General features: G+C 39.2%; 1 protein-coding gene across 1 annotated transcript in view; it reads right to left on the bottom strand.

Annotated features, from left to right (window-relative positions):
- Positions 1–12640, bottom strand: part of cacna1ab (calcium channel, voltage-dependent, P/Q type, alpha 1A subunit, b) — a 133368-nt gene that overhangs the window by 63651 nt on the left and 57077 nt on the right. Inside the window, exons 5-15 of the mRNA XM_046047684.1 lie at positions 12425–12577; positions 11689–11876; positions 9224–9327; positions 8975–9090; positions 8786–8830; positions 8236–8328; positions 7792–7989; positions 3715–3827; positions 2506–2618; positions 1467–1598; positions 1286–1358 (exon numbers count right to left, since the gene is read on the bottom strand). Coding sequence (XP_045903640.1) covers positions 1286–1358; positions 1467–1598; positions 2506–2618; positions 3715–3827; positions 7792–7989; positions 8236–8328; positions 8786–8830; positions 8975–9090; positions 9224–9327; positions 11689–11876; positions 12425–12577 — 1328 coding nt within the window. The remainder of the gene's footprint in view (positions 1–1285; positions 1359–1466; positions 1599–2505; positions 2619–3714; positions 3828–7791; positions 7990–8235; positions 8329–8785; positions 8831–8974; positions 9091–9223; positions 9328–11688; positions 11877–12424; positions 12578–12640) is intronic.

Here is a 12640-nt window from a genome sequence, read left to right on the forward strand (position 1 = left end):
GTTGTTGTCCTGTGCCATTTTTTTATCCTTATGTGGAGTCTGTGTTGTGCTGGGAGCCAGTTACTGGACTCCATTTTGTTAACTGCAGTGTTGTTGCTGTAGTAGGCAAGAGGCTCGGGAGCGCGCATGCAGAGAACATGACCCGATTCCTTCACATAAGAAGCAGAATAGTGGCTGTTGCAACAATAGAGAAAACAGATGTGTACTTTGTTTCTCTGTGAAGCTACAGCCTGTTGACAAATGGTGTAAAAGAAATGATTTATTGATAAGTGATTTAATTGAAAAACTACACAGAGCCCCTTTAATATAAAAGTGAACATAAATTAAATCCATTAAAACTTTTATTTTTATTTTTCTAAATTATATTGATATGAGATTTAGAAATAATATTGGAAAGATATGTACCTTCGTCATATTGCCTGCTGCAAGTGAAGATGTGTTACTTCCTACCTTAACCATTCATGTGAAAATAATATTGAAAAAAATTTATCTAAACTCATTTGAGAAGAAATTTACTGAATTTAACAGATGGGGGTAATAAGGAGGCACAATTTTTATTTCTGATTTTAATTCCCCAAACCTAAAGATACTTTTCACACACTGGTGCATGAGCATCAACGTTTGCACACACACACACACACACACACACACACACACACACACACACACACACTGAGCTGGGCTCTGAGTCACTCAGAGACAATAAAATAACAAATGGCTCTTCACAAAGCTGTCTCTCTAAATAAGCAAAGAGAACACAGAAACATGGAGACTGCAGTCAGGATTGAACAAGTCATCTGACAAACTGATGACATGGCAACAATGGGCGTCACAAAATTTCACTCTCGAAAAGGGTTTCAGCCATCCTGAAAATGCACATGAGTGCGTTTAAGTGTGAGTCATGTTTGGAAAATACAGTAACTCAATGGTACCTACGGGTAATTTGCAAAAGGACAAAATTTTCAACCATATAGCTGAATAAATTCAAGTTGAATTCACGTTATACATTTTTAAAAAGTACAATTTCAGCAAAGGGATAGCTCAGAGTTTATTAAACTGAACTCTGTCCTGCTGTTGAATTAATCTATATATGTGAAAGAATGTCATAGCCGGTTTTACAGATTTTTATGAAAGAATGAATCTGTGCTCAAGAAGAACCTTTACCATTGTGAGTGAACATGATTAGCTAATTAATGATGCCTACAAAAAAGCTCAATATGGGCCACATCATATCAATAATTAATTTCTTTTTATACAGAACCATAAAAACATCTCTCTTTCTTACCTGAAACACCGTCATGATTGCTGCTGCAAAAGTGTCAAAGTTAGTAGGTGGCGTTCCGGCTTCAAAGTTGAATCTGAGAAAAAGAAAATAAAGTAGTGAAAAACCATGACAGTCATACACAAAGTAAGACAGAAATATAAAGTTAATACAGAGAAGCAAGCTTGTTTGTGTTGATACTGACTGTCCTCCAAACAGCTGCATCCCCAACAAGGCAAAGACCACAATGAAAAGGAAGAGGAGGAAGAGCAAACTGACGATGGACTTCATGGAGTTTAGCAGAGAAACCACCAGGTTTCGAAGAGGAGCCCAGTACCTGAGGAAGAGGGGGAGGAAGATAAATGAAGCAAGGACAAAAGTAGGTAAGAAGGAAGACAGAGATTAAGGACACACAAAGAAGAGAAACAGGGAGAAAAGTAAAAAAATAAAGAGAAGAGGGCAGTGGTAGAGGACGGGAAGGTAAAAGAAAAATAGCATTAAGGGGGAAAAAAAATTTAAGAAGAAGAAGATTTAAACCCTCAACTATTTATTTGTGGATATATTGTCACATTTCTTCTTGCAATAATCATTAGGCAGTATTTTAATTTTCACACTTGTCTGGCAATAACAAACAGCAACAATATGCAAATCATTTAGATTTTTTTTAAATAAGGTCCAATGCATTGAAATACTAACTAATCTTTCTGTTTTTTTCCTTTTAGTACTCACTTTTTTCATTATTTCAGATTTTCAACACAGTTCATTGTTATTTCTTGTACTGTAGAGTTCTGATCAGCCCCAAAACTTCTTTCTCAAGCCCACATCAATTTAACATAGAGCAGAACCTGGTCAAGTCCAACTGGGGTCAAGGCAAAGCGTCAGAGCTCTAATTAAAAGACAGTAACAATAATGCTGACTAATTGACTTTTTAAACCCTGGTTCCATTCACCCCAAAATATAGTTTCATCTGAGTTCACCAAGTAACTCCACTGAGGGTAAAAGACTCAATTTCAAGTGAGATTTGTCCAAATAAGCAGCGCTGTAACGAGAAGGAAAGTTTCACATAAAAAAACCAGGACAATGTTCTTGAGCCATATCCAATTAACATTTCCCCTGAAGGGACCGGAAAGAAGTGTCAAAGTGCCAAAAATCCAAGAACTATTTAGATGTTACAACAGTGAAAAGACTTTCAAATTAAATGCCAAAATTTAGTGAGATAGAGAGAGAGAGAGAGAGAGACATACTTGGTGACTTTGAAGATGCGGAGTAGTCGCAGAGCTCGTAACACACTGATTCCAAAGGATGTGCCTGGTTTGATGGTGGCCCATACCACCTCAAAGATACTGCCCACAATTACCTGCACATCCACACAAATGCAACGCATTTTAAAATGGAACACAGATAAATGCAGTTCTTTACTTATTCATTATAAAAAAACGGCAAAGGGCAGACTCGTTTCTGCGGTGCTTGTGAAACCATGGGTTCTTGACATTGCAAGAATACATCGCTATTTTAAATGACAAATTAAAATCTGACATTATTTTTGCCTATTACTTTTTATGCACATTCACACGCAGCTAGCAGTTTTAACGATTTGTCTCTCACCCAATATATCCACATCAGTCATTGGGACTTACAAGTTTAGTTTAGTTTTGAAAAAATTTTAACTACAAACTTAATGAATAACTAAAACTCTGAGACATCAAAGAGCTAAAACTGAATATAGGCTACATATTAGCTCAATTATCAAATATTCTGCACAGGTCTCTTCAGAAACAAAAAATGAGAGAAATATGAAATATTTTATAAATGGTTTATTAGACTACAAGTGAACAAACTCCATATATTACCAACTTGTAAAAAGACTCAGCTATCTGAATCCAACTCTATTCACAGGCACTTTAAACAGCCAGTTCTCCAAAACTTTGACAGGAACAACTCATGCCTAAGAATGTCCATCATCTCTGAGTTAATATAAGCTTTGAAATCATCATGGAGCTTAATTTTTGACGAATATGGAATAAGTCAATCCAAAAACAAACAATAAAAAACGCTTTCTATCTGAGACCGCTATACAAATACAATTAGAGTCTCTAATCATCCACTGCCATCTGAATGAACACAGTATTACATGATGTCACCTTGCAATGTACAGCATATAATATGAAGTAACCTGTCCATAAGTCTCTGCAACATTGTCAGCATGAATTAACGCACAATATTGCACATGTACTGGTGACAAACATGATACTGAATCTGCTCATTGTTCATTTGTTGCAGGGCTTCATGAGAGAAATGTATTTCTAAGATCTTTTGATTAAATGGAGTGCTGGATTTGTCATCAAAGCCTGACAGTTAATAGTGAAATTAGTTTTTTCACTCAGTTAAAGTGTGTGTAAGTGTGTGTGTGTGTGTGTGTGTTAACGCGCGCGCGAACGCGCATGTGCACTCACCACACAGTCGAAGCAGTTGAATGAGGAGTGGAAGTAGGGCTGGATGCCCAGGCCATACATCTTGATCAGCATCTCAGACATGAACAAACCGAGGAAGATAAACTCTGCATAGACTGGAGGGAGGAAAAAGAAAGAAAGAGGGAAAGGAGGGATGGGAGGGGGAAGAATGAGGATGGTGAGGACATAGAGAGATAAAGAGTGGATCAAAAAAAGAAGGGAGGAAAACAAGAGGTGGAAAAGTCAGAAAAAAAGACAGAGAAAGTGAGGGGAAGCAAAAGAGAAAGAAGCGAAAGAGAGTGAGAGAGAAAGAGTTAGATGAGTGGATGTCGATAATTGTGCGATCCCAGCAGTGTATGACAGTCTGGTGATGAATGGACTCCATCAGCAGCTACAGCTTCATATGCTAATGACACTGGACATCGGCCAGAGACAACGAGCTGACTCCACTGAGGGTCCTGTGTGTCCTTGTGTGTGTGGCTGAGTGTGTGTGTGTGTGTGGTCATGAAATAATGTAGATCTACTTTAACTTAACAAGCAGAATGTAAATATACTATATATCATTGATACAAGTAGCTACTACAAATCTTTGAAATATTAAACGAGACCTGTTATAATGCGTTTCCAGTCCTATATTGTAGTTCTGTGACTCCTGTATGGCAAGCTTCAAAGTTCAAAAAAATTATTTTCTATCTTATACTGGCCCTTCAAGTAGTGGTCAGCAATAGGCGGCCCGAGGGCCAAAGCTGGCCCGACAGCAATAATATTTAGCCCGTGGCCAGATTACTTTAATAGCGGCTGGTGCTGAAACAGATCTCAGTCATGACAGCAAAAGTTACTCACATAATCACTTCCTCTTAAGGGATTGTAACACAAGAACATCTTTGCAACAGTAGTTTATGTTGTGTTTAATTGAGAGCTTTTACTTTGAAAAGTTCTGAAAGAAATTCAAAAGAGTCTCTGGCTTGCTTGACAAACCTCTGAAAAATCCATCAGAAAAAAAGTTTGGATTCCCGTGAATGAGAAACGCAGGAACTTCCTCAGCTTGGAGATACTGGGGAAATGAAAAGCGTCCAGAGATTGATGTGGACCAGGGTGCCAGGATGCACACACTCCTGCACATGCTTAATTGTGAACATGTAAAATGATCTCGTCATAATCAATGTGTTGAAAAAGGAGAAAAATAATGAAATAATCAAAGTTCAGAGCGAATCAACTCAGCCCAGTTGATGTAACACCGTGATAGTAATTAAGTGCACGTCGCGAGTCCAGACAGTTGTGACGAGTGGTTACATAACTAATATAAACATGAGAAAACTTAGACACAACCTTGCTCTGTTTGGGACTGTAAGCTGCACTTTATTAGAGCTGCTGAAGTCAATGTGTGTGTGAGGATTTATGGACAGATTTCTGCCTGATCAGTAGTGTTTTGTGTTGGTTTTGGTTTCACATGCAGCATGCAGTCCCAAACTGGGTCGGTCAAATGGTCTAAAGGGGATAGCTAACTACCAGCAGAGAAATAACAGAGAACAGGCAAGTAGACTAAAAAATATTGTGAATGATCATTAGGTGATGATGTTAGTCTCTTAATATTGCGAACATGTCAGAGAACAGAGATATGTGTGAGAGATTCTGAATGTGCAGAAAGTTTTGGACATGAGCAGAAATCCTGCTGAATTTCAAATCTTGCCTAGGGCTCCAACACTGTCAGGGCCGGCCCTGATAAATTGACTATGTTCTGGCCAGCCATCTAATGACTTGAAAAAAATCTGGCCCGATGCCAGACTTATTTACCGACCCCTGATGTAGGGCTTCATTTCAGCCTTTGTCTCAAACAAGCTGTAGATGCTTTCTTAGATCTCTTTTAGCCCCCCCCCTCTCAAAGCCTACTGTCTTCTGATTGGGCAAGACCGGAAGCATGTTACCAGTAGGGCTGCAACTAATCTGTTTATTTATTCGATTAGTCAGCTAGTCGCGATTATTTTTGTTACACCCTAACCCTAATTAAACCATTAAACTACTTAAATATGTTTCAAGTGAATTACTGACCTCCAACACTGCCTAACTAGCTAACGTTACCATTAAGTGAACAAGGTTTACTATTCAGAGTGAACACCAGCATCAACGCCAGAGGGAGACCAGGGAAGAAGTCAAGACAGCGTAGGCTACTCCTATAATTCACTGATTTATACTAACTAACTTTTACGTTTTTAACAAAGACTTTGGATCTATATAAAATAAAAGCAAATTAAAAGCAAGTACTATAACCACAACTGTGTACTAACAATGTAATGTCTATTTAGAACAATAAAGCAACAGTCCCCTTTCAAACTACTTCTGTAGTTTATTTTTCAAAAGTGGTTTTCAGCAGTAACTCAGTGGAGATTGTTGCTGTAGGCAACATCACGAGCCAGATGTTCCTTGATGTACTTTAAACCGTTTCTCATTAATAATAACTTTTTTAAAGCTGGGTCTCCGACATTGGCAGCGTTGTGTTGGACAGATTTGTGCTGCGGTGTTCATGAGGGGGAGCGAGACGAGCGAGAGGATGTGCTGCCTGAATGCGCCACGGTGCTGATCTGCAATCAAATAACATTTTAAATAGGCCTAGTAAAATTTAAAAAAACCTAAATCAGTATGTGCCGGTCAGCGTTGATATTGTTATAACTGAACGTATAGGACAGACTGCTTTTCCTCTGTGTCTGCTGCTCTGTTGTTGCTGCTGCAGTGGTCTGAGTAACTGGGTCCTGTGGGGCCGACCGGCCGGCCGGCTGGCACCGCTAACCTCGCGGGCGCTTGGGGAGCTTCTCAGCCCCGAAAACGTTTGAGCACATTTTCGATCAACTTTGGTAAAACTGTCAATATTCAAATTCTACACAGTTGATTTCTTGCCTCAAAACCGCTCAAAAGTCTATTTAGTGATTAAATTGGTAAAAACAAAAGCCGTTCTGCTGTTTGCATCTTTCTCCTTTACATTCCACTTCTTGCACGAATGCTTCTTCTTCGTGAGTAGTTTTACAGTCAAGCAGTCATGGCAGACAGTGGAAGCGACGCTGCCCCCAGCACTTCCTGCAGTGCATTGCAGTTTGAAATAAACAACCAGAAATGTTCCTAATATGAAGATTGCTATCTCTCCCTTAAACGACATCTATGTAACGATGCGTCGACGATAAAATTTCATGTCGACAAATTTTTAATAGGTCTCATTTAAACAATTTTCTGCTATAAAGCTCATGCTGAATTTTATGTACAGTACAATCAAATACAACAGCAAATAAGGTTCAGTATTTATGTCTCATACTTGAGACCTTTAGTGTATTTCTTTTCAGTAATCCTATTGTCAAGCTGCCACTACCAACAAAAAAACTGTTTATTTTGCCTATCTAGGATAACTGAGCAATTATGACTGAAACCGAAAGAAAGATGGATATTTTTTAGCAGAGAAAGATCAAAATGTTTTATTTGAGAGGTTAAAACATAAATCTGTTGTTTGCTTGTGTAGGAGGAAATTTTGAAGAGTAAAATGATGATTCAGGTGGGGATGAGGTGCATGTCGGCAGCAGTGATGATTAAACAGAAAAGCGTTTTTAGAGTCAACTGTATAATATTGCGGCTATAGCGCTGAATTTAGTAACGTAAAGGTACAGCCATATTTGCCTTCAAGTTATCTTGACTGAGTGAGTGACAGTTGAGCAAAGGCAAACTTTGACCCGTGCGTCTGTTAGAGCTCCAGAAAAACAGGAAATGCGTTCTTGAATTTGTCTTCAACAGAAGTAAATGAGAGATGGAAAAAATGATTCATAGAGACTGATGTGTGTGTTTGAAAAATTTGCTCAATATTTTTCTATTTAAAAATAAATGTTCCAGTATCTATCTATCTATCTGTCTATCTATCTATCTAGTGTTGTGCTTACCCAGTAAGCAACATTTTGGGAGTAAGGAACTTAAACTTAGAAACCTAAACTGGAAAAGTTCCTGTAGTATTGTATGTCGTCTGCACACAAGTTTGTTCACGCATTGCACAGTATGTGTGGATGTGTACCTGTATATATTCAGTGTTGCATGTGTGTTTTTACTCACAGAGGAAATCAGAGAGCAGCTCAGGCTGGTCGTAATGTACCGCAGCCACACACATGGTGTTGAGGCCCACCAGGCAGAGCACCGTCCAATAGAAAGCCTGTGTCTTTACTATCTTGCGGATGAAGAATCGCAGTCGTCGCTCCCTCTTACTGTAATTGGAGCCCTCTTTACCGCTCTTTATACTGGAGCGGGCAAAACCTGGGGGGAGGGAGGGAGGGAGACACGACAGTCTAGAGTTGATAGAATAATTTTTTTGCACCCAACACCACCACCAACACTTTAAATGATATAAGGCTTGTCATTAACGTGACATAATAGTTTTACACCCCGCCCCCCACCACCACCACCGTGAAATTACTGGTCTGAGTATGCTTTGAATAAGGTTGTAATCCTTGTGCGTCTTCATCCCTTTCATACACCTATCCATTCCTCTGATTTTCTTACCTACTGCATCTCCCATGTTGTCCTCTCCTTCCTCAGGGTTCAGCAGCTCTGTCTTGTTGTTTTTGGTTTTGATGGTTGGCCTTTGCCTCGAACCTAGCATGAGAAAAGAGGATAGTTTCTTCATCTGTCTATTTCTCAAATGTTAGTCTCTTACCCTTTTATTTCTTCTTGCCTTTGCAGGTGTATTTTACACCACATTTGCACAATTACGTGAGCAATTCTGAAGTTGCTAAGCATTGTTAGCTAAATACTGTGCTAAAAACATGCACCAAACCAGTCTGCTTGAACAGTGTTTTCAGATTTTCCATCATACAGTGTTTAGTATCCTTATTTATCCTCTAGAACCAAAGTATGTTTTTACAAATCTTCTGTCATGATACAATCTGCCACTGTGAATGCACCGTTCTCGCTATCTCTATTGTCTTTGTAGCTCTGTCTTGATACTCTGTCTTTTGCTGACTGCACAAATGTCAGCGTTTCTCTTTTTCTCTGTCTCACTTAAAGTATACAGTACACACACACACAATTAAGAAGACAGAAGGTCAGTTACCATCAAAGTTCCCTGTGCCATCGTCCTCAGCCAAAATCACCTCTTCTGTCCAAGCAAATAATAAAGAAAGATGTTAGCACACGGCATTAGGATCTTGTTGGTTTCTCACATAAAGTATGTCTATACATGGGAATAAGCAGTGTGTACCAGTGTACAAGTGACTCAGTGTATTTGTCAGTGTGCACTGACCTGCTTTGCAGATCCACTCCAGGTATCCATTGAGCTCTCTCTCAATCTGCTGCTGTCGCCTCAGCTTGAGGAACTCACTCCTGTTCTCCACTCGCTCTCTCTCTTTGGCAAATTCACTGTGGGCACATTTGTCATTTTTTCTATATTAGTTTGCTCATTACAATCAAATGAGACTCAAAATACAGCATAAATATACAAAACATAGAGGCAAAAAAATTGTAATTGTCCACAGACAGACAGAAGACATACCCTGAGAGTACACCCAGCACCAGGTTGAGCATGAAGAAGGAGCCGATGATGATGAGGGGGATGTAGTACATCCAGTTCCAGGCACTGCCCTCCACATCATTACTCTGCAAAAGAAAAAACAGGCACAAACACAGAGACACAGACAAATGTGTTATTACTGATCATCTAATATATAAAAATTTCCAATACAGTATGTCTTTTGTTTTTTTTCTTCAGACTGATGAAGACCTGAAAGTTCAGAATAATTTTCACTTTTATTGCTCCTTTTGTGCACGGATTCTCGATTGCGAATGTCCTAAATTTTATCTACTACCTCTATCAGTTCAATACAGCCTTGGTGAGGGTCGATTATTTTATTGTTTTAAATAATCCCTGTACCACCTGGTACTATGCCCTTTACTACTCAAATAATTTAACAAAAAAAAAGTTAAAGGTGCGCATTCTTATAAAGAAACAAAAGTTATGTGTTTCTTCCCAAAACACATGGAGTGTATCAGAGTTCTAACAAACATCTTGAAATCATTTTCTTTCTCACAAAACATTTGCAAAGCCAATTCAAATTGTGCCTTATTTACATCCACGTGTGTTTGCTAGCAGTCTTCTTCTTCACCACATTTGTTGGCGCATTAAAATGTTTGTTGGCACGTTACTACCCCCACAGAGCGGAATAGCGTGAAACTATCAACAGTACGCGTTCTTGGCCAACTGCATGTGAGTCCTAGGGGAAGCAGGGACCCACACCTACAAACATTGCTCCATAGAGCTGCTAGTGGTCAAAAACTCTTAGGAAATTCTGTCAATTTTAAGCTGTTGCAGATAGTGTTTCCTCTGTTTTGTTAACTTTGATTTCTGAAATGCCTGACTATAGTATATGTGATTTGGTTTGAATTTTTATCTCAGCTATCGTTTAGGAACTTTTTCTGTACTGCACAAGAACCAAGGAGAGCTGAAGTATGTACTGTATATTATGCTGGCTCTGGAGTGATCTAACTTAAAGTCTGACCTGGATTCAGAGACTTTACGACACAGCATCTCCTGCTTTCACAAACATTGATTGCAGTGAGGTGTAAATCCAGCTGACAATCAGAGAAATCAGCATACTGGAGAATATCGCCTTTCTGCGACCTGTGTAATGCTCAAATGGAACTATCAGCTGATTATTATCTGCTGCTGGAGTGCTGTGTGCATTTGTTAGATTTTATACTGCATGGTACAGTGCAAGCAGCCTGTTCTCTATTAAACTTTCATTGGTTTCCTCCTGACTGCCTGTGTGAGAGTGGAAGTCAGCCTCCATCCATCAGAAAAGATGTTAAATATAGAGCGAGACGGACCAGAATAGAGAGTGGAAGAAAAGTAGGCGGAGAGAGAGAGAAGGAGAGCGACTCCAAAGGCAAGAAAAGGACAGACGAGAAGACAGATAAAGGAAGTTATACAGACTGATAAAGAGAGAGAGGGATGAAAATGGCTTTTGGACAAATAAATTGTGTTTTGAATCAAATCTCAAACTACTTTATGCCTCATTTAGCTGAATGAAATTCAAGCCAATCACCAGCCCCTGCACCCACCCACCCCCGCAAGTCCTTCAGTGTGCTAAAAAAACATACTGTACAGACCTAATACACATCACAGTGGACAGAAAGAGCTTTCAACTATGTTGGTCAATTAAATACATGTAACTGAACATACTTGTTGAAACATGAAGAGTGAAGAAAGTTAACCACTATTTATTTTGTATTGCTTGTACTGTTTACCTTGCAATTATTAAGACAAGACAAGAAATTTATTAAATGTCCCTGTGAAAACTTTCTAAATTTAACGCATCTGTTTCTGATAAGCCTTTAGACTCGTGGATATTTTTTCAAACAAGACTTTGCTTGTATTTTATGTCATCAGTGCATGTACCAACAAACCATACCTCACCAACACAAACCCTTGCAGTTCTTAATACACTGTGCTTGTCAGTCTGAGAACAGCCTAAATCCCTTTTCCGTTTGGCTACCTGGTAAGCCTAGTGCTTCTTCCTAAAACATCTGTCTGTTCTTCTTTTTAAGATATAAAAATAAATACATGTTCAATACTATATGTGGGTACAAGTTTGTTCAGCATAGGTAACATTTCTGATCATACTCATACTCATTCTGCTGAGGGGAAGCTTGCTCATTAATTTGTCGCTAGCAGTAAGGACTGTGCTTTACAAGAATTATAAGCCTAGTTATAATTAATAATCTAGTGTTTTTCATGGTGATTTGTGAGTCAAGGCAAGGCAATTGAAATGTACAGCCCAAACAAAATTAACATAATGTAAAGCTTTGATTATCTATCAGAATTCTACTGTTAATACTACATGTGACTTTATTGTTTATTATAGGACATTGTAGCTCAGGGACATAATGGGTAGGGCCTGAGACTCCTTGATGTTGTACTGTAAACTAAACTAGACAGGCTCACTGGACAGGCTGACTTACATAATAGAGCATGTCTGTCCATCCCTCCATGGTGATGCACTGGAAGACGGTGAGCACGGCGAACAGGATGTTGTCGAACTGGGTGATGCCGTAGTTGGGTCCAATCCAACCACCACTACACACTGTGCCGTTAGCACACAACCGGGAAGGCTCCTCTGTGCCGCATGGCGATTCTTCTACTACCTCTCCTAATGAAAGAGAGAGACAGAAAGAGAGAAATATCCACCTTTACTATTAAGTAACACAAGTTCACTTTGGATCAGAAAGCAAACTTTCAACAATAATGTGTTACCTATCCAAGAGGCTGGTAGTGTAGACAAGTTAACAGACCTCATAGTGGACATTTTGACTCATTAAAACAGGTGTAATTAATAACATTTATAATGGCTGGGTTTCACGTCGGTGTGCCTCTTACATAGCAGGCATTTTAACACATAGCAGTAGGAAAACATGTTACTAATAACATTAATGATGGGTCTGCATCCTAGAATGTTATGCCAACGTGACAGCCAGCATCCACAATACAAAGACCCTAAAACTGAAGCAGATAAATGGAATTCAGCCATCATTATTTACAGCTAATGTTATGCTTTTTCCTGCTGTGTATGTCAAAATATCTTCCATGAAAATGGCCTCTGGCATGACTAAATGGGACAGAGCCAACCTAACATTCAAAAATTCCCTTTATTTTACTATGGCTGCTGGCAACAATAGTACATTTTGTCATTTTTCTTACTTGTGACTTCGTCGTAGCAGGCAGTGTGGAACTTTCCCATGTAGAACTCCAGGCCGATGATGGCAAACATGAGGATGGCCACAAACAACAGTAGGCCAATTTGCAGCAGGGGGATCATAGCCTTCATAATGGACTTGAGCACCACCTGCAGACCTGGAGGACAAAAATAGAGATGGCGCTTGCAGTAAAGGGTGGTGGTGGTTGTGGAGCAGTGGT

This window comes from Micropterus dolomieu, linkage group LG04 (assembly GCF_021292245.1).
Source record: "Micropterus dolomieu isolate WLL.071019.BEF.003 ecotype Adirondacks linkage group LG04, ASM2129224v1, whole genome shotgun sequence".
Classification (NCBI taxonomy): domain Eukaryota; kingdom Metazoa; phylum Chordata; class Actinopteri; order Centrarchiformes; family Centrarchidae; genus Micropterus; species Micropterus dolomieu.